General features: G+C 41.1%; 1 protein-coding gene across 1 annotated transcript in view; it reads right to left on the reverse strand.

Moving 5' to 3' along the window:
- The window catches only part of Mi-2 (chromodomain-helicase-DNA-binding protein Mi-2 homolog), a 238,028-nt gene that overhangs the window by 27,698 nt on the left and 187,964 nt on the right, over nt 1–22,366 (reverse strand). The window contains exons 31-34 of the mRNA XM_071692638.1: nt 21,128–21,293; nt 15,833–16,027; nt 10,574–10,748; nt 2,179–2,441 (exon numbers count right to left, since the gene is read on the reverse strand). Of these exons, the coding sequence (XP_071548739.1) occupies nt 2,257–2,441; nt 10,574–10,748; nt 15,833–16,027; nt 21,128–21,293 (721 nt within the window). The 3' untranslated portion in view covers nt 2,179–2,256. The remainder of the gene's footprint in view (nt 1–2,178; nt 2,442–10,573; nt 10,749–15,832; nt 16,028–21,127; nt 21,294–22,366) is intronic.

The raw sequence follows: 22,366 nt of genomic DNA on the forward strand, positions 1-22,366 counted from the left end.
TTTGGAACCCTCATTATCCCCAGAATGATTGAAGATGAAAATACTTTTTTTTTTTTTGCAATCTTTTAATTCAAGTAAAACAAGATGACATGCTAAAAAATTATCATATATATGTTTAACAAAAACTCCCATATATATGGGAGAATGGAGTGAAAGGGATTTTGTGTGATCGGGGCCTGAACATGCAGGAGGGTGAAAGGAGGGCAAGGAATAGAGTGAATTGGATCGATGTGGTATACCGGGGTTGACGTGCTGTCAGTGGATTAAATCAGGGCATGTGAAGCGTCTGGGGTAAACCATGGAAAGCTGTGTAGGTATGTATATTTGCGTGTGTGGACGTATGTATATACATGTGTATGGGGGTGGGTTGGGCCATTTCTTTCGTCTGTTTCCTTGCGCTACCTCGCAAACGCGGGAGACAGCGAAAAAAAAAAAAAAAAGTTTAACCCAGACTCCTGATTGGCTGACTTAGTTTAGCTCAACTAAAGTTTCCTCAAATTTTCACTATCTGAATTCAGAAACTTATTACCTGAGGAAGATACTGCTATACTTATGCATTTGGTCATAGTATCTGTTCCAGCAGGTTGGTAGTACTGTGTATGGTAAAAATTTCCCATAACAATATTTGTTCTACATAAGCATTTGGGGGTGTTTCACATCTATCCCTAGTCACTCTTCAATTTCTCCTTTTCTGGATTTAATAATTCTGTTTTTCATCTGTGCCCTTTCAAAATCAAACATCAACAAGTCCATCTACACCTATGATGGCTGTTCCCAACTGGAACTCCCTTAAAGGAGTAGCCAAGGCTATAAAGTCTCCTTAACTTGTGAACTCTAGTGCCTCTTCTTAGCTTTTAGTGCCTCACCATTTACATGCCACTTGCTGAGGGCAACTCTTGCAAAGTGTGTGCAGAGGCTCCTACTAAATGTACCTACTGACTACTTCTACCTAATGTTCCTACCAACTACTTCTACCTAATACTCTTGACTTTAAGTTCCCACCTATTACTTCTATCTTTTGCTCCTACCATTTTGCCAAAAGGCAAGGCTTGTGCATAGTGCTAACTGCAGGAAAACGTAGTTACGAAGAATGAACTGTGTGAATTGAATTAAGTATTGTCAAGTGTAAAAGCATGACAACTACATGGAATTCTTCAGCTAACATTTCAGTTGCTGCAGTTTAGCTTCAACAGCTGGAGCTGTGAAAATAGCCAACTTTGCAAGTGCCACTCCTTTCTCAGTCTGGCAAAAGATGAGGATGACATTATGAGTGCTATGTGTCATACAGTTTTATCCCTAGGGATAGGGAAGAAAGAATACTTCCCACATATTCCCAGCATGTCGAAGAAGGCGACTAAAAGTGGAGTGGGGAGTTGAAAATCCTCCCTTCCTGTTTTACTTCTCCAAAAGACGAAACAGAGAAGGGAGAAAGTGAGGATTTTCCCTTTAAGGCTCAGTTATCTGTCCTTGATGCTTCCTTGCTAACAGAAAATGTCAAATATGTATGAAAAAAGTGTCATACAGTTTATCGTTATTCAATAACAGAGTATTTACCATTCCTCATCCATTTCCAAACAAACCAACAACTTTTCTTTAATGTTCCAGCAAATAAAAAATTGGTCTAGTTACATTTCTGTTCTTGGCAATCAAATAAAAAAACAATAATCTGGTGTACTGCACCAGACCTTGTTCGGTGTCTCTATGGAAATAAAAAGGAAAAGTAAAATATCTAGAATTATTAACATACCGAGTGGTATCTCAAAAACACATGCTATCTGGTAATTTTAAGGATTATGGGTGGGTGAAAGTCACCAAGCAACCAACAGAATAGTCATGCAAGACAGCTATGTAGTATCACATTCCCTTGGTCAGAGGTTACAGGCCACTTAGTTATGATGGCAGCCAGGAGTATTAACAACCAATTTTAGATATTTGGATTTTTTCATAATGATATGCCACTGCATTTCCATACTTTAGATATATGAATACTGATGACATTACTGTTATTGGCATCCAATCCACATTTGGTGCTTATCACAGAAAGGCAACATCTACAGAGCAAGGAAATGCTGAGCAATAGCCAAGAGATAATCCAATTAGCAAGCCTCCTCCATAAATAGGTTTGGCATCCTAATGTAGCAGTGGCTACTCCTGACCACCAGTGACAGCCACACTCACCGAGCTGGGTTAGTGTCACACTGGGCCACGCAGAGCAGCAGTAGCAGCGGGAGTAGCATCAGCAGCATCAGCATGGTTCTACTTGGAGGCAGGGTTGGCAGCCATGGGAGGGATACCTGGGAAGGCTGCCTGCACAGCACCTGGGGCCGTTGCAGCACCGGGGAGTGAGTATTGGGGTCGGAAGTTAGCAAAGTTGGTGTTACCCAGGGCTGGGAGTTGACCTGTAGGTGAATAACCCACGGGAAACTGGGTGGTCTCTTGACCTGAAAAAGTACAGCCATGTTAGTAACACACACAACATTACATAGTACACTAGCAACTAAAAACAAAATATTCCTAACAAATACATCAATAACAACATTACAAAATCATCTGTTGATAACCTTTCCCTGGTTGCTTTAAGATGCCATTTCATAAAGCCTCTCCTATCTCCTGTCCCTTTTGCCACACATAAATCACCTTGCTTTAGCATATTTAGCCATACCGGGACTGTAACTGATATGAGGTCAGTCATAAAATCATGAGTTCAACTATCTCACAACTATTGCTATTCCTAAAGTCCTTTACTATTTTGTATAACCTAGTAAACCAACAACATAACACACTCATTTACTTTGGATTTCACAGGCATGATTTCCTATACCTGATGCAAAATGGAACAACTTCAGATTAAATGGCAGCTATATCTATCGGACAAAATTCAATATTCACCTTGACTATTACTACTAGGTTTTTAATAAAATCAAGGGTACATATATGCTATCCAGTCTGAAAATAATTTGCATGCACTACTAAACTGTACTTGGTATACAAGGATACACTAATGTTTCTATATCTAGCCTTCTATGAAAAATATGCCATGTCTTTCTGTCCAGCAAGGCATCCCCATGCAGTAACCTCCATGCATCACCAACTACCGTGTTTCCTACCCAAAACTTATCCAAGATAAAAAAAACAAAGGAGAAAACATTATACTGTATACGAAATGTCTAACCTTAAGCATATAGGCCATGTAATACCTCAGTCTCACTGTCATAGGGCACAGATAATGTGGTTCCCTTTAAAAACGTTGCTAATGAAAGAGAATGTTTAGGCAATAGCCTTAAAACCTTATTCCAATAATTTCACCAATATTCACAGTCTTCTGATATTTGTGGTCTTCCTACTAATCTTTCCTCTGTGAAAAACCACCTTGCTATAACTTCACTTACACTTACTTTTCTTGGAAACCTGTCTTGTGTTTTCATAAATTCTTTTCATGCTCCTTAAGTCTACATTAACTTTTACACTTCATATGGGTTTGTGCATATCCCAATACAAATATGCCTGCTGTATGCACCGAGGACTTTAAATCTCCAAATTCACATGCCATTTACCACGAATTTTGTTTCTCAACTGCCATTTCTTTTCTGTCAAACCTAATGTTATTTGAACTCTACAAACTTTATAACACTCTTTAAATATCTATATTCCTGTGACAAAGCTGTGATATCCTCCAATCACCCAGCAAACACCTGATGAAATCTTCAGGGGTCTTCACTCTCACAGTCTGGGATGGGCCCATGCTGCTGGATTGGGCCGCTTGTTGACCAAGCTGTTGGAAACTACGGTCTGCAGGCCCACATGACCTCCACAGCCTGGATGGTCTGGTACACGTTGTAGGTACTTGTCCAGCACATACTTCAATAATGTGGATCCCATACTGCTTCTGGCGATAGCTGGCAAAGTGTTGAAGTCTTGGGCCTTATATGTTTAAGTGTTCACTCATTTTAAGCATATCACACCTTTGGATTTCAGAGGTAGTACTCTGTAAAGTCTTCCATGCCTGTTGTGTCAGTAGGATGTTATTTTCCAATGTAAGATGAGAACCATACCTTCTAGGACATTACAGTATAGATGATGATATACCTCCCCATCTGAGGTCGAGGGACTATAACCTGTCAGAGATTTCAGCCATTCCCATTAATTCAGGTCTTTTATCACATTAGTATAGACTGTGACAGATCTTTGATCACTTTCTAATTCAATAATTTTGCCTGTATTGTAAGGTGATGTTAAAATGCAGAAATATTAAATTCATGAAAGAACTGACGCCCTGAGTAATATCACCATTTGTGTTTCTTCCCTTGCCTTGAAGGTCTGCAAGATCCAGCCTACCATCCTTCTGCACAAGGCAACTGTTGTTTTGTTGCATTTCACTACAGGTTAGGCCATTAGACATTACTCTGAGGTCTTTCACATTATTTACCTAGTTTATGATAGTGTGTGTGTCTAACTGGTATTGTGTTGAAGATTTCTTCATTTTCCCTATATACTGGAGTTGAAATTCATCTCCAACGAAAACAATGTTGCTCTTGGTTGCCCAGCTAAAGACTTAGTTTATATCTCTTTATAGCCTTTCAGAATCCTTTATTGATGTGATTTTCATAATTTGTGTATCATCTGCAACGGATGATATGAAACTACAGCTCTTGTTTGTCAATGTCAGTTATAAGATTGAAGTGAAGGAATAAAGTACAGTTCCTGAGTGTAATGAACTTTTTACTAAGGAGGCACTGGAGATAGTATGTTTACAACTACTTGTTGAGATCTATTTGTTAAGGACCTTAGTAAATGAACTCAGCATCAGACAAATAAAAAGTCTATAAACCTCCATTGCAAATGTTACAGAGGGTAAAGCCCTCAGGTTTCTCTGTTCTTAATAAAAATAATCCAGAACTCATCAACAGCCTACTAATATTCAGGACCATCATGAAAACTCCCAGCACCTGGATCTGAGTTTACTTCTCATCCCTCAGTCTACAGCTATCCTGCTTCACTTCAACTGATCGTGCTCTTACTGATGACTACTTACTGTGACCACTCTTCAAATATTCTGAATTTGTTTTCACCTCTAGTCCATTCCGCTGTAAATACATAATCTCACCCCCAATTGGTTCATCTGATCTCACTCTCATAAATTTTTTCTATTCTGATGGCACCTCCCCCTCAGCAGCCCCTTCTACGCATAAATACTGGCACCTCAACAAAGCTGACTGGAATAAGTTACATAACTTCTTTTCTGACTTTCCTTGAGTAAATTACTTTCTCTTATGTGGTGATGCTTCTGTCTCTGCCAAACACATAGCAAAAGTTATTCTTATGGGAATGGAAGCATTTATCCTCTCTATCTCCAAGACGAACTCTTCATCCAAACCACGGTTCAACTGTTCCTGTTCTGAGGTCATTTAGGCAAGGGATCAGGCATATTGAGCTCGGAAAAACTCTCCTTCCTCAAGCACCCATTCAGCTTTTATTGCTTCTTGTAATCGCTATAAACACATTATCCGAGAGGCGAAGTGCAACAACCTCTCATCATCCAATAATAGGTCGTTCTGGTCTTCAGCTAAGGGCATCTCTAACAACTTCTACCGCTCTGCCTTTCCTTAACTTTTCCATTCTGATGGTACAATAGCTGTCTCTCCCATTCACAGTGATTCTCTTTGGTTCCTGCTTTTCCTCTAACTCTGCCTTGCATGACTCTAACATTCCTTCACCCCCTGATGCTCCTCTTACTAATCCTTTGCCTCTTCCTGTAATCTCTTTTCAGACTGTCCAAAAAGCACTTCCATCCCTGTGTACTGAATGAGTGTGCCTCTGAACTTGCACCTGTGCTTGCTTGTCCTGTTTCTGTTTAAAAACCAAAACTTTCCCTTCTCCCTGGAAGCATGCATTGATACATTCTATAAGAAGGGTGACTGCTCTGACCCCTCTAACTATTGTCCTATTGCTTTGGCATCTACCATTTCCGAAGTCTCTGAATCCTCCTCAACTCCTTTATTCTTAAACACCGCAAAAATCATCATCTCTGTGATCACTAGCATGGTTTCCGTAAGGCATGATCCACTGGTGATAATCTTTCCTAGCTTACTAATGTCTGGTCATCATCCCTGAAAGATTTTGGGGTGTCATGAGTAGTTGCCCTTGACATATCTAAAGCTTTTGACAAGATTTGGTATCAAGGTCTCATCTTTTAGCTCCCCTCTTTTGGCTTCCTTCCTTCACTTTGCTCCTTCATATCTAGCTTCGTCCCTGACTGATCTATCTCTGTGGTTGTCAATGGATCAGCCTCCACACTTTTCTGCATCAACAGCAGTGTCCCTCAAGGTTCTGTCCTGTCCCCTACACTTTTTCTCTTTCATGTCAATGATTTTGTCTCCATAAATAATCAAATGCACTCATACACTGATGATTCAAAACTGCATTCATCCACATCCTTTAATTATGCTCCTTCTTCTCTCAATCGATCTACATCTCATCTTGACACAGCTTCCTCAATAAACTCACATGAACATAATATCTTAGTGGGGTACAAAAAATCTTGCTAAGTTTAATGCCTCCAAGACTTAGTTTCTACTCCTCTATTGAAAACTCCTCACAACTCTTGTCTCTCTTTTGATGGTTCTGCAGTTCCGTCTCTTGACTTAATTAACATACTTGGTATTACAGTAACATCCGCTCTTTCTTGGAAACCCCACATTACAGGAATAGCTAAGCCTAACTCTATGAAACTCAGTGTCCTGTTTAGATGACGAAACTTCTCTTCTGAACAGTTGCTCTGTTCATATACAGGATTGATTTATCTTTGTATGGCGTACTGCTCTCACATCTGAAGTGGTTGTCTCTGCATCCTTACTTGACATAGTCAAGTCAAAAACAATCCAACTTATAAACTGTTCCAGGCTACCTTCCAAATCTGACCCCCTTGCCCTACACCGCAATGGTGGTTCACTATCCCTCTTCTATAGGTATTACTTCGGTTTTTGCTCCCAAGAGCTGGCTGTTTGCGTGCCCACACCACTAGTTAGACCAAGCATTAATCAAAAAGCAGATGCGTCACACGAATATTGTGCGGCAATCAGCAACTCCAGGGTGGGTCACTTTGATCTCTACTTCTTTCCCTACATGTTGAAACTTTAGAACTCCCTAACTTCTCATTCTTTTTCCAATAACTATGACCTGGCACATTTCAAAAGACAGGTTTTTCACTTCCTCCAAATTGTGTAAATACTTTCCCTTGTCTTTTCTTTTTCTGCTTCATAATTCTATATATTTCAACTATGGCCCGACCTTGATGTGGACTTTTGTCCTTGACGGAAGCCTTGAAAAAAAAAGTACATGCAGGTGAGTCGAGATGATGGAAAGTGAGCTACCCATCTACCTGTATCTCCGATGCCCATTCCCTTTGGGAACTCCCTTGAAGGGCTGGCCATGGCAAAAGTCTCCATAATTGTTGAACTACAGGGCTGCTTATTTCAGCCTTTAGTATCTCACCCCAAACAGATCACTGGCACTAGACAACTCTAGTACAAAGTTTTAGAGGCACCTACCTAATGTTCTAACCAATTACTACCTAATGTTCCTACCTAATATTACAACCCATTATCTCTACTTAATGTTACCAGTTAATGTTCCTACCTACCATCTAACTACCTATATATCTGATGCCTGTTCCCAACTGGAACTCCCTCAAGGGGGTGGCCACAGCAAGAGTCTCCATAATTAGAGAACTTCAATGCAGCTTCTTAGCCTTTATGCCTCTCCCTTAACGGGCCACTGGCGGAGTGCAACTCTGGTGCACTGTTTGCAGACGCTCCTACCTAATGTTTCAACAGACTATTTCCACTTAGTGCTCTTGCCAAATGTACCTACCTACTACTTCTACCTTATGCTCTTGCCTAATGTTCCTACCCAATACTTCTACCTTATGTTACTGCCCAAATACTCCTTCCTGCTAATTCTATTTACTGTCCCTACCTTTTTGTCAAAAGGCTGGGTGAGAGCATAGTGCTCATCAAAGGAAAATTCAGTTACAAATGAGCAGTGTGAGTTAAGTGCTGTCAAGTATTACAAGACAGAGATATTGTATACTTGTGTACAAAAGCCAGTAGGCCATGTGTGGGTGAGGCAGAAAGAAAAAACAGCTACCAGGTTCAGATGACTGCAGCTTGACAACCACTGATGTGCTGGCTCACTAAGCAGCCATCACTACCCCTCCTGATACCCAGGTTGGTAGTACAGCTAACATACCTCCCTGGTATATCAGACCAAAAACACCTTCTTTCCTACCTACTACTCAAACCATTTTTTCAAAAGACAGGGCTAGTACATTACACTCACCAATAGAAAATCTAGTTACAAACAATAAGTTGTGTGAGTTAAGTATTGTCAACGGTAATATGTGACATGGAGAGAATGCATGTTTGTGGGTAAAATGTCAGCAGTCCACGTGTGGGTGAGGCAAAGAAAAAAGACAACTACCTAGGTTAAAAGAATGCAATATGACAGCTACTGGAGTGCTGGCTCACTATGTAGCCATCACTAACCCTTCCAATACCTAGGTGAGTAGCACCAACAACTACAGTGGACATCACTGGATTATATACTAAATGTTAATCAAGCAATGGAGAGACTCCTGGATGTAAATGTACAGGGAGGGAAAACTGGTCAATTATTAGGTTTAGCAGTGGAAAGAGACAGGTAAATAGAAGTGCAAGCTTGAACAGAGAGAACCCAGTGGAAGTGGAGTGCTTTAGATGCTTCGGAGCAGTCACAGCAGCAAATGGAACTATGGAAGTTGAAGTAAGCTATGTGGTGGGTGAGGGAGCGAACATCTTGGGTGCACTGAAGAGTGTGTGGAAAAATAGGTCACTCTCGGTGAAGGCAATGTTAGGCATATTTAAAGGCACAGTAGGCCTGACTGCTGCACTGTATTTGAGACTTGGACTTTAGGTTTTAAAGGACAGAAGAGGATGAATGGGCCAGAAATTAAATGTCTGAGGACAATATGTTGTGTGATGAGGGATCGATTAAGTAAGTAATGACGGGGTAAGAAGTGGCATGATAATATAAAATTTTTCTTTTCCCAATTTGCCGGAAGTTGAAGCATAGTTTCTTAAGGCGAAATATTCTAACCTAATTCTAAAGTTTCATAAGCCTGAAATGTCATAAGCCGAAGTATTGTATCTTGAGACCTTCCTGTAGAGGGATTATGGAAATTCAGTCTCATAGTCCTAGAAATCTTCATCAGAAAACAAATTATACTTTTACATGTCTCAGGCTAACGTGTTGTCCAATCAAGGTTCAAATTATGCTTTCCATGTCCATGACTACCATGAGATGCAACTTGGGGTCTCCATGATTGTAAGTTATGAACTCTCCTCAACACTTAATCTGCTCCCTTCATCTTGTGATAAACCTTATAGCCTGCTCTCACAGTCACAAGAATCAAAGCAACAAAGTATAATAAAAAAAATAAATACTTCTGTTTAAACTCCTCCCAGCTGATGTCTGTTTCCCCAAATTATCCAGAACTGTCACTTAAAGCATACTGTCACCACTGGGAAATAATATCATGTACCTCAGTAACACACAGAACATATAAGAAATTGAAAGTATGTCATCTGGAGGTGAAGCCAGCTGTTGGCACTCACTACTGTGTTTAGCTTTGGAACAAAATGAAAAAATTTGGGGGTATGAGTGTTGATAATTTTGGAGCAAATAAAGTTATTTGTTCATTCATTCATATAATCAAAGTTGTTTATGTTAAATAAAAAAGACAATATATGTAAAAGATATGTACACGTGACAAAAAATTACACCTTGACATCATAAACCATATAATGTGATTAGGTGTATAGAGAATGCAATCATACCAGGAAAAAAAAATACTTATCCTATATTTACATAAGAAGTATCCTTGTCACCTCTGCAGGGCTTTCCTCGTCTATTCAACACTCTCCTGAACCAACACACAAAAATGTACTGTATACCACATTTTTGGCATTTTCTTTAAAGAATTTCTTTATTCATATCTGCTTACTGTTTCCCAAATTAATGAGGGAGTGTCATGGACAGACAAAGAAAAAGCCTCATTCACTCACATCAATTCTCTAACTATTGTAGGTAAGGCACCAAAACCACAGCCCCTATCCACAATTATGCCCCACAGCCCTTACCATGGTTCCCCCCACATGCTTCCAATGCTTTAGTAGTTTCCATTAATAACACATCAACCTCCCTAAATCACATAACAGAAATCTTACATAAAAGTAAGATATCTTGTTTTCCTAGACTTCTGGAAATGGATCACAGAAGCAATACCAATGCTTAAGGGTTAACTCAAATGTCTGAAGTAGATAATACAAACCACTGGTATTTGCACTGGCACCAAGCAAAGTGGTTTGAAGAGACACATGTGCAGCAATCATGTTCCTTGGCTGGATACCTACTACCTTATCTTGCAGAAGAAAATGGGTTAAAAAGCCTATCTTACTAAATCTTAGGATATTGGTGAAGTGAGCCACAAGTTATAAAGAGAAAGATGTATCTATTCTAGCAGCATGTGACCCCTCACCTGGCCCTTGACTGGACTTGTCTAAATTACCAGCTCCTGAGGCCAATCGAGATAGGATAGACCGTTCCGACATCTGAAGTCGTTGTGCTACTGGTGGTATACGAGCTAGAGAGGCTGGCAGTCTCGTCACATCAGATTTCATGTCAGATAATAACTCCTCTAGTTGATTCAACACCTGTAAAAGAAATAAAAGAGGAAGAAATCAGTGTAAGTTTGCAAACAGTATTTAGGCATGACCATCTGATACAGTCACCATCATTTTTTTCATACTTGATCGCCATTTCTGGCATTAACATGGCAGTGCAGGAACAGACGAAGAATGGCTGCATCCACTTATATATCCATTCTCTAGCTGTCATGTGTATAGCATCAAAACCACAGCTTCCTATCCACAACAAGGCTACAGTGACAGCATTTCAACCTCTTGCATGTTCAGGCAATATCTCAAAATCTTTTTCAGTCCATCCAATTTAGTCACCCGATTCTCCTTTTCCCCTCCACTTCTGACACATATATCCTCTTTGTCAACTTTTCTTAACATTCTCTTCATATGACCCAACCATTTCAGCCCACCATCTCCAGGTCTCTCAACCACACACTTTCTATTACTACACCTCTCTCTTACCCTTTCATTACTAACAAATTACCTCACATCACACACTGTATTCTCAAAAATTTAATTTCCAACACATCTTACCTCCTCTGTACAGCCTTCTCTAGAGAATGTGCCTCGCATTCATATAATATTGTAGGGACCACTACAACTTCAAACATATCCATTTTTGCCCTCCCAGGTAACAGTCTCTCTTTCCACATATTTGAGTGCTTCCAGAGCCTTCATCTCCTAACCCATCCTATAACTCACTTCTGCTTCTATGGTTCCATTTTGCTCATACAATGATGGAAATGTAAGGATAATTGTAGATACTTTTTGGGACAGAAAATTTGACAGGTTGAGTAACTATCTATCTATGAGTACCTATGGAGAAAGTAAGCCAAAATGGCAGGGCTAGTGAGAAGCGCTTACCTCAAGTTTTGCTTTATGTAGACAGTTCTCAGCTGCCACCTCCATTATATAATCACCTATTCTTTGCTTATCTAAGACTGATTTCATCAACATGTCAAGTTTTCTTTTAATGTTCTTGTAGTAGTTCCATGCTGTCCCTTAATTTTCTAGCTTCTTGGTTGGGCTGTCATATATTTTTGTCAAGTTTATACTGATATGTTCTACTTTTTGCATTTCAATTTCTATAAGAGGAAACAGGAGTCAAGCAGGAAGTGCTAATATTGGGGTGTCTGAATGTGCGTGGATGTAACCATGATCAGAGGAAAGGAGAGATAGGTAGTATGTTTGTGGAAAGAAGCCTGGATGCTCTGGCTCCGAGTTGAAAGGAAGCTCAGGGTAAAGGGGAAGAATGGTCTGGAAAAGTCTTGGGATTAAGTCAGGGTTTGGAGAGAAGGACAAGACCTAAAGGAGGAGTAGCACTACTCCTGAAGCAGATGTTGTGGGAGTGTGTGACAGAGTCTAAGGAAGTAAATTCTAGATTGATGTGGGTAAAACTAAAAGGGGACAAAGAGAGAAGAGTGCTTATGCACCTGGTCATGAGAAGAAAAATCATGAGAGGCAAGAGCTTTGGAAGCAGCTGAGTGAGTGTGCCAGCAGCTTTGATGCACGATACTGGGTATTAGTGAGGAGTGATTTAAATGCAGAGTACAGTAATGTGGCAGTTGAGAGTATAACTGGTGTACATGGGGTATTCAGAGTTGTGAATGGAAATGGTGAAGAGCTGGTGGATTTGCGTGCTGAAAAAAGACTGGTGATTGGGAATACCTGGTTTAAAAAGGGATATACATAAGTATATGTATGTTAATCATCCCTAGGGATAGGGGAGAAAGAATACTTCCAACGTATTCCCTGCGTGTCGTAGAAGGCGACTAAAAGGGAAGGGAGCGGGAGGCTGGAAATCCTCCCCTCTCATTTTTTTTTATTTTTCCAAAAGAAGGAACAGAGAAGGGGGCCAGGTGAGGATATTCCCTCAAACGTCCAGTCCTCTGTTCTTAACGCTACCTCGCTAACGCGAGAAATGGCGAATAGTATGAAAGAAAAGAAAAAAGATGTATGTTAATAGATGGTCAAAGGGCATTATTACTTTGTGTGTTAATTGACAGGTGTGTAAAAGAGAAACTTTTGGATGTTAAAGTGCAGAGAGGGGCAGCTGGTGGAATGTCTGATCACTATCTCATGGAGGAGGTGAAGATTTGTAGTGGTTTCCAAAAAACAAGAGAGAATATCAGGCAAAAGAGAGTGGTGAGAATATGTGAGCATGGAAAGGAGAATTGTGTGAGGAAGTAAGAGGAGATATGGCATGCAGAATGGCAAAAGGTAAGAGCAAATAATGTGAGGCGAGTGGGTGGGGAATGAGATGTATTTAGGGAAGCAGTGATGGCATGTGCAGAAAATGTATGTGGCATGAAAAAGGTGGGAGGTGGGCAGATTAGAAAGGTTAGTGAGTGGGATGTATAAGAGAAAGCAGCAGGTCATAAGGAAGGTGCAAGGGTTGAAAAAGAGGGCAAATGATAGTTGGGGAGAGAGTATCAATCAACTTTACGGAGAATAAAAATTCTTTTGGAAGTAGATAAATAATGTGCATAAGACAAGAGAGCAAATGGGAATATTGGTAATGGGGGCAGGGGGGGAGTCATAACAGGTAGTAATGAAGAGAGAGAGGGATGGCATACGTATTTTGAAGGTTTGTTGAATGTGTTTGATAAGAGTGGCAGATGCAGAGAGGGTCTGGGACAATGGTGTGGTTAAGAGAGGAGGTGGTGAAAGCTTTGTAGAAGATGAAATTTGGCAAGGCGGTGGAATTGGATGGTATTGTAATTGAATTTATTAAGAAAGGGCGGTGACTGTGTTGTAGATTGATCATGGTGAAGTGCCTGAGGATTGGCAGAATGCATGTATTGTGCCACTGTACAAAGGCAAAGGGGATAAAGGTGGTGTTCAAACTACAGAGGAATAAGTTTATTGAGTACTCCAGGAAAATTGTAAGGGAGGGTATTAATTGCGAGGGTGAAGGCATGTACAGAGCATCAGCCTGGGGAGGAACAGTGTGGTTTTGGAAGTGATAGAGGATGAGTGGATCAGGTGTTTGCTTTGAAGAAGATACAAAAAATTCTTACAAAAACAGATGGATTCCTAAGTAGCATTTATGGATTTGGAGAAGGCATATGATAGGGTTGATAGAGAATCTTTGTGGAAGGTCTTAGAGTATATGGTGTGGAAGGTAAGTTGCTATAAGTATTGACAAGTTTTTATCAAGTTTGTAGGGCATTTGTACGAGTAGGAAGAGAGGAGAGGGATTGGTTCCCACTGAAGGTTGGTCGGCAGCAGGGGTGTGTGATGTCCCCATAGTTGTTTAAATTCATTTATGGTTGGGGTGGTTAGAGAAGTAAATGCTAGAGTTTTGGAGAGCGGGGTGAGTATGCAGTCTGTTGCGGATGAGAGGACCTGGGAAGTGAGTCAAGTGTTGTTTGCCGATGATACAGCTCTGGTTGCTGATTCGAGTGAGAAACTGCAGAAGTTGATGACTGAGTTTGGAAAAGTGTGCGAAAGGAGAAAGTTGAGAGTAAATGTGAAAAAGAGCAAAGTTATTATGTTCAGTAAGGTTGAGGGACAAGCTAACTGGGATGTAAGTTTGAATGAAGAAAAATTGGAGGAAGAAGTGCTTTAGATATATGGGAGTGGACTTAGCAGCAGATGGAACCATGGAAGCATAAGTGAATCACAGGATGGGAGAAGGGGTGAAGATTCTGGGAGAGCAAAAATGGGTATGTTTGAAGGAATAATAGTTCCAACAATGTCATATGGTTGAGGGGCACTGGCTATAAATAGGGTTGTACAGAGGAGGGTGGATAAGTTAGAAATTAAATGTTTAAGGACAATGTGTGGTGTGAGGTGGTTTCATCGAGTAAGTAATGAAAGGGTGAGAGTGATGTATGGAAATATAAGAGTTTGGTTGAGAAAGCAGAAGAGGGTGCGTTGAAAAGGTTTGGACATATGGAGACAATGAGTGAGGACAGATTGACAAAGAGGATGTATGTGCATTCTTTCTGACTCATCTCTTCACTTGCCACCAATTTCACCACTCCATTCTTCCTTACACTGTAACTCCAATTCTCCCTGATCCTCACCCCCCAAAAGAACTGCACAATGGGCTGTCTTTCGCAACTTCAGAATCTAGCCGAGCCTTTCTCACCCTCTCATCCACAGACAAGTTCTCAAGCATACCCTCTTGTTTTTCTCTTCTATCATTTCTCATCCATGTATATCTGTGGATCATCTTGTGGAAGAAGAAGTTTGCTAGGAATAAATCCTTCCCAATAAAGACATCCACAGGATAACTTCCACTCTCATTTACTCTAGGCACCCCCAATTTACCTACTGTCTCGCCAATTTCATAATTTCCCACCTCTGCACTAATATGACGCATTACAACCTTGCTCCCCTCCTTAAAACCGTTAATGCAGTAATGTTTCATTTCATCCTTACCTTACACAATCTTCATTTTCAGGGGTGCATGTACACATACCCATGCATACTTCACAATTAACATCTTTCCTTTCACCCACACAATTCCTGATCCATTCCATCCATGCTCTGTAACATCCTCCCATACTCTTGTTGCTAGCACATATGCACATCCCTTTTTCCCCTCTTCCCTGATAATTTTCATTAAGTCCTACCCATGCCACTACACCTTCCATACCTTGCATTCATTATTTCCATTTTCACTCTATATACCCTGTCCAAGGAATCACTCATCCTTTTAACTCCCTGGCATAACCAGTTGACTCCCATGCCACTTTCTAACCTTTCATGCCCTACCCTTGCAAGGCCACTGGCAGAGCACAACCCCAGCACAATGTTTCCCATAGGTAGCAGGGCTCCAAAATTGTCTGAAAAACCAAAACCCTGGCAAACCACAATTGTTTGCCTGTATCAAAAAAAAACTACTATTGCCTTGATGAAATTGGGCAATGCCTCCCCCTTCTGTTCCATCCCTTAGGGTGTAGTAATGAGGTCACTACAAGAAGGCAGAGCGAGACTCGGTTATTACACAAAACTAGAGTATCCTCTTAAGACAATGAAATTCAAAACTTTTCCCAGCTATTAAGCCTGTAACACAGTAGCAGCACCTCCTGACCTCATTGGTGACAAACTACCACGGCATCTCTTATAATATAAATCAAACTTACCTTATTAAGAACAGCATTAGCAGGTTTATTGCCAGCAAGGGATTCTTTACTAAGATGCTGGTGCGACTCAGCCAAGCATTCCACTTCTGCAAATCGAGCATTAAGGGCACATGCTGGATGATGGGGATCTTGCTGCAGGTTGAGGAATGCTGCTCGCCTCAGCTGTTCCTCAATCACAAGAGCCTGCTCTAGAAGCTGTTAAAAAAGAAACACTTGTCAATGTTAATTAGTCAGGACAGGAATTATATTTACTAGAGTCTGGCTATAATTAATAATGTCTCTTAAGAGAAAAATCTTTTAAAAAAATAAACCATAAGAAACTACATAAACTGTATATGCTATTCATCTATTCATTTACTTATTACGCTTTGTTGCTGTCTCCCGCATTAGCGAGGTAGCACAAAGAAACAGACGAAAGAATGGCCCAACCCACCCACATACACATGTATATACATACACGTCCACACACGCACATATACACACATAAATTTCAACGTATACATATATACGTGATAACAAGTAGTGGTGATGTGAGAAGGAGATGGAGTGAGTATTTTGAAGGTTTGTTGAATGTGTTTGATGATAGAGTGGCAGAAATAGGGTGTTTTGGTCGAGGTGGTGTGCAAAGTGAGAGGGTTAGGGAAAATGATTTGGTAAACAGAGAAGAGGTAGTAAAAGCTTTGCGGAAGATGAAAGCCGGCAAGGCAGCAGGTTTGGATGGTATTGCAGTGGAATTTATTAAAAAAGGGGGTGACTGTATTATTGACTGGTTGGTAAGGTTATTTAATGTATGTATGACTCATGGTGAGGTGCCTGAGGATTGGTGGAATGCGTGCATAGTGCCATAGTACAAAGGCAAAGGGGATAAGAGTGAGTGTTCAAATTTCAGAGGTATAAGTTTCTTGAGTATTCCTGGTAAATTATATGGGAGGGTATTGATTGAGAGGGTGAAGGCATGTACAGAGCATCAGATTGGGGAAGAGCAGTGTGGTTTCAGAAGTGGTAGAGGATGTGTGGATCAGGTGTTTGCTTTGAAAAATGTATGTGAGAAATACTTAGAAAAGCAAATGGATTTGTATGTTGCATTTATGGATCTACAGAAGGCATATGATAGAGTTGATAGAGATGCTCTGTGGAAGGTATTAAGAATATATGGTGTGGGAGGCAAGTTGTTAGAAGCAGTGAAAAGTTTTTATCAAGGATGTAAGGCATGTGTACGTGTAGGAAGAGAGGAAAGTGATAGGTTTTCAGTGAATGTAGGTTTGTGGCAGGGGTGTGTGATGTCTCCATGGTTGTTTAATTTGTTTATGGATGGGGTTGTTAGGGAGGTGAATGCAAGAGTTTTGGAAAGAGGGGCAAGTATGAAGTCTGTTGGGGATGAGAGAGCTTGGGAAGTGAGTCAGTTGTTGTTCGCTGATGATACAGCGCTGGTGGCTGATTCATGTGAGAAACTGCAGAAGCTGGTGTCTGAGTTTGGTAAAGTGTGTGAAAGAAGAAAGTTAAGAGTAAATGTGAAAAAGAGCAAGGTTATTAGGTACAGTAGGGTTGAGGGTCAGGTCAATTGGGAGGTAAGTTTGAATGGAGAAAAACTGGAGGAAGTAAAGTGTTTTAGATATCTGGGAGTGGATCTGGCAGCGGATGGAACCATGGAAGCGGAAGTGGATCATAGGGTGGGGGAGGGGGCAAAAATCCTGGGAGCCTTGAAGAATGTGTGGAAGTCGAGAACATTATCTCGGAAAGCAAAAATGGGTATGTTTGAAGGAATAGTGGTTCCAACAATGTTGTATGGTTGCGAGGTGTGGGCTATGGATAGAGTTGTGTGCAGGAGGGTGGATGTGCTGGAAATGAGATGTTTGAGGACAATGTGTGGTGTAAGGTGGTTTGATCGAGTAAGTAACATTAGGGTAAGAGAGATGTGTGGAAATAAAAAGAGCGTGGCTGAGAGAGCAGAAGAGGGTGTTTTGAAATGGTTTGGGCACATGGAGAGAATGAGTGAGGAAAGATTGACCAAGAGGATATATGTGTCGGAGGTGGAGGGAACGAGAAGTGGGAGACCAAATTGGAGGTGGAAAGATGGAGTGAAAAAGATTTTGTGTGATCGGGGCCTGAACATGCAGGAGGGTGACAGGAGGGCAAGGAATAGAGTGAATTGGATCAATGTGGTATACCGGGGTTGACGTGCTGTCAGTGGATTGAATCAGGGCATGTGAAGCGTCTGGGGTAAACCATGGAAAGCTGTGTAGGTATGTATATTTGCGTGTGTGGACGTGTATGTATATACATGTGTATGGGGGTGGGCTGGGCCATTTCTTTCGTCTGTTTCCTTGCGCTACCTCGCAAACGCAGGAGACAGCGGAAAAAAAAAATATATATATATACATACACAGGGGATAGGGGAGAAAGAATACTTCCCACGTATTCCCTGCGTGTCGTAGAAGGCGACTAAAAGGGGAGGGAGCGGGGGGCAGGAAATCCTCCCCTCTCGTTTTTTTTTTTAATTTTCCAAAAGAAGGAACAGAGAATTGGGCCAGGTGAGGGTATTCCCTCAAGGCCCAGTCCTCTGTTCTCAACACTACCTCGCTAATGCGGGAAATGGCGAATAGTTTGAAAGAAAAAGAAAATGACATACACAGACATATACATATATACACATGTACATAATTCATACTTGCTGCCTTTATTCATTCCTGTTGCCACCCCGCCACACATAAATAACCCCCTCCCCCCGCATGTGTGCGAGGTAGCGCTAGGAAAAGACAACAAAAGCCACATTCATTCACACTCACTCTCTAGCTGTCATGTATAATGCACCAAAACCACAGCTCCCTTTCCACATCCAGGCCCCACCCCAACCCACTCCCATACACATGTATATACATACGTCCACACACGCAAATATACATACCTACACAGCTTTCCATGGTTTACCCCAGACACTTCACATGCCCTGTTTCAATCCATTGACAGCACGTCAACCCCGGTATACCACATTGTTCCAATTCACTCTATTCCTTGCCCTCCTTTCACCCTCCTGCATGTTCAGGCCCCAATCACTCATAATCTTTTTCACTCCATCTTTCCACCTCCAATTTGTTCTCCCACTTCTCCTCGTTCCCTCCACATTTGACACATATATCCTCTTTGTCAATCTTTCCTTATTCATTCTCTCCATGTGACCAAACCATATCAAAACACCCTCTTCAGCTCTCTTAACCACAATCTTTTTATTACCAAACATCTCTCTTACCCTTTCATTACTTACTCGATCAAAACACCTCACACCACATACTGTCCTCAAACATCTCATTTCCAACACATCCACCCTCCTCCGCACAATTCTATCTATAGCCCAGGCCTTGCAACCATATAACATTGTTGGAACCACTATTCCTTCAAACATACCCATTTTTGCTTTCCGAGATAATATTCTCGACTTCCACACATTTTTCAACGCTCCCAGAACTTTCGCTCCCTCCCCCAACCTATGACTCACTTCCACTTCCATAGTTCCATCTGCTGCCAAATCCACTTCCAGATATCTAAAACACTTCACTTCCTCCAGTTTTTCTCCATTCAAACTTACCTCCCAATTGACTTGTCCCTCAACCCTATTGTACCTAATTACCTGGCTCTTATTCACATTTACTCTCAGCTTTCTTCTTTCACACACTTTACCAAACTCAAGCACCAGCTTCTGCAGTTTCTCACCCGAATCAGCCACCAGTGCTGTATCATCAGCAAACAACAACTGACTCACTTCCCAAGCTCTCATCCACAACAGACTGCATACTTGCCCCACTCTCCAAAACTCTCGCATTTACCTCCCTAACAACCCCATCCATAAACAAATTATACAACCATAGAGACATCAAGCACTCCTGCCTCAAACCATCATTCACTGAGAGCCAATCACTTTCCTCTCTTCCTACTCGTACACATGCCTTACATCCTCGATAAAAACTTTTCACTGCTTCTAATAACTTGCCTCCCACACCAAATATTCTTAATACCTTCCACAGAGCACCTCTATCAACTCTGATCATATACCTTCTCCAGATCCATAAATGCTACATACAAATCCGTTCGTTTTTCTAAGCATTTCTCACATACATTCTTCAAAGCAAACACCTGATCCACACATCCTCTACCACTTCTGAAACCATACTGCTCTTCCCCAATCTGATGCTCTGTACATGCCTTCACCCTCTCAATCATTACCCTTCCATATAATTTCCCAGGAATACTCAACAAACGTATACCTCTGTAATTTGACCACTCACCTTTATCCCCTTTGCCTTTGCACAATGGCACTATGCATGCATTCTGCCAATCCTCAGGCACCTCATCATGAGTCATCTTTTTCTTTTCTTTCATACTATTTGCCATTTCCCGCGTCAGCGAGGTAGCGTTAAGAACAGAGGACTGGGCCTCTGAGGAAACATCCTCACCCGGACCCCTTCTCTGTTCCTTCCTTTGGGGGGGGGGGGGGGAGAGAGAGAGAGAGAGAGAGAGAGAGAGAGAGAGAGAGAGAGAGAGAGAGAGAGAGAGAGAGAGAGAGAGAGAGAGAGAGAGAGAGAGAGAGAGAGAGAGAGAGAGAGAGAGAGAGAGAGAGAGAGAGAGAGAGAGAGAGAGAGAGAGAGAGAGAGAGAGAGAGAGAGAGAGAGAGAGAGAGAGAGAGAGAGAGAGAGAGAGAGAGAGAGAGAGAGAGAGAGAGAGAGAGAGAGAGAGAGAGAGAGAGAGAGAGAGAGAGAGAGAGAGAGAGAGAGAGAGAGAGAGAGAGAGAGAGAGAGAGAGAGAGAGAGAGAGAGAGAGAGAGAGAGAGAGAGAGAGAGAGAGAGAGAGAGAGAGAGAGAGAGAGAGAGAGAGAGAGAGAGAGAGAGAGAGAGAGAGAGAGAGAGAGAGAGAGAGAGAGAGAGAGAGAGAGAGAGAGAGAGAGAGAGAGAGAGAGAGAGAGAGAGAGAGAGAGAGAGAGAGAGAGAGAGAGAGAGAGAGAGAGAGAGAGAGAGAGAGAGAGAGAGAGAGAGAGAGAGAGAGAGAGAGAGAGAGAGAGAGAGAGAGAGAGAGAGAGAGAGAGAGAGAGAGAGAGAGAGAGAGAGAGAGAGAGAGAGAGAGAGAGAGAGAGAGAGAGAGAGAGAGAGAGAGAGAGAGAGAGAGAGAGAGAGGGGAGGATTTCCAGCCCCCTGCACCCTTCCCTTTTAGTCGCCTTCTACGACACGCAGGGAATATGTGGGAAGTATTCTTTCTCCCCTATCCCCAGGGATAATAAATAAATATTAAAAACAAAAATAAACTTACCTTAAATCTTCTTGCTAGGAATTTGTTTTTGATTTCTAAAAAGTTTCCCTTGCCAACATCCATCTTAAAAGGCTCATTAATTATGGCAAACCGCACATCATTCTGAATATCTTGCCAGCGCCCATAACCATGTGTTACGATGCCAGCAAGTAACCAATAATCATGCCTGCAGAATGGGAAAAGTGCAGTAAACTGGCAATTATGGTTTAAAATTCAATCACCATATGGTTCCCTTTAGCAACCTTCGGTGTTAACAGAGAAATGTGAAGGTGTGTACAACTATTACACATGAGCTTACCATTATGAAACTCTATCCAGCTGTGAAGAAAGCATTCTCCATGTACATATACATAAGAATTATTCCCTGAAAACTAATGGATGATATGACCTCTGAAATTTGAATTTCATTTAAAAACTTTAAAACTTAGATAATTTCAGGCCTTAGAACCTAACTCTAAACTCAAAAACTTTTCTGAAATTCAGAAATTGGGATTCCCAGTAAGTAAGATTCTCATCAGTTTTATGAGCTTTCCAATACAGCATAATGTACTTATGTAATACATTCATCATTTGTCTATTTTGTGTTACTGTATACAGTTATTGTTCATGACATACACATCATTTCTTCTTGTTAATTCCAAATTTGGAAAATTCTGAAATTCAGAAAGGTCCAGGTTTGAGCATTCTGAGCTTTAGATGTTACTCTACATATGAAAATGTAAACACTTAAATGCTCCACTGCACCAAATAAAAGGATTATAAAAGGATTTCAGCAACTGCAAGCACTTATTGATTTAAGTGATAGTTACTTGAAAATTGTCAAGTAAATCAAAATCTTGTAAATCAAGCAATGTAAACAGCAAAGACAGGGGATGTCATAATCAAAATGACACTACCTTATATCATACCAGTGAAAAACTACAGTATGAATGTACCAGAAAATATAAAACACTATAATATATGAACTGTACAACACATTCTCATAAATAAAAGCATCAAATAAATGTGTTTGATGTTAAAGTGGAAGATGTAGGGTGTTTGGGTCAAGATGGTATACATAAAGAGAGTTATGGAGAGTGGCTTGGTGGAGAGAGAAGAGGTGGTGAAAGCCTTATGTAAGATGGAATGTAGCAAGGGACATGAAGTGTATGGTAATGCAGTTACATTCATTATGAAAGGGAGTGACTATGGCATTAATGGAAATGGAAAAAGCATTTGCTAAGGTTGACAGAGAAGCCT

Source organism: Panulirus ornatus, chromosome 53 (genome assembly GCF_036320965.1).
Source record: "Panulirus ornatus isolate Po-2019 chromosome 53, ASM3632096v1, whole genome shotgun sequence".
Lineage (NCBI taxonomy): Eukaryota > Metazoa > Arthropoda > Malacostraca > Decapoda > Palinuridae > Panulirus > Panulirus ornatus.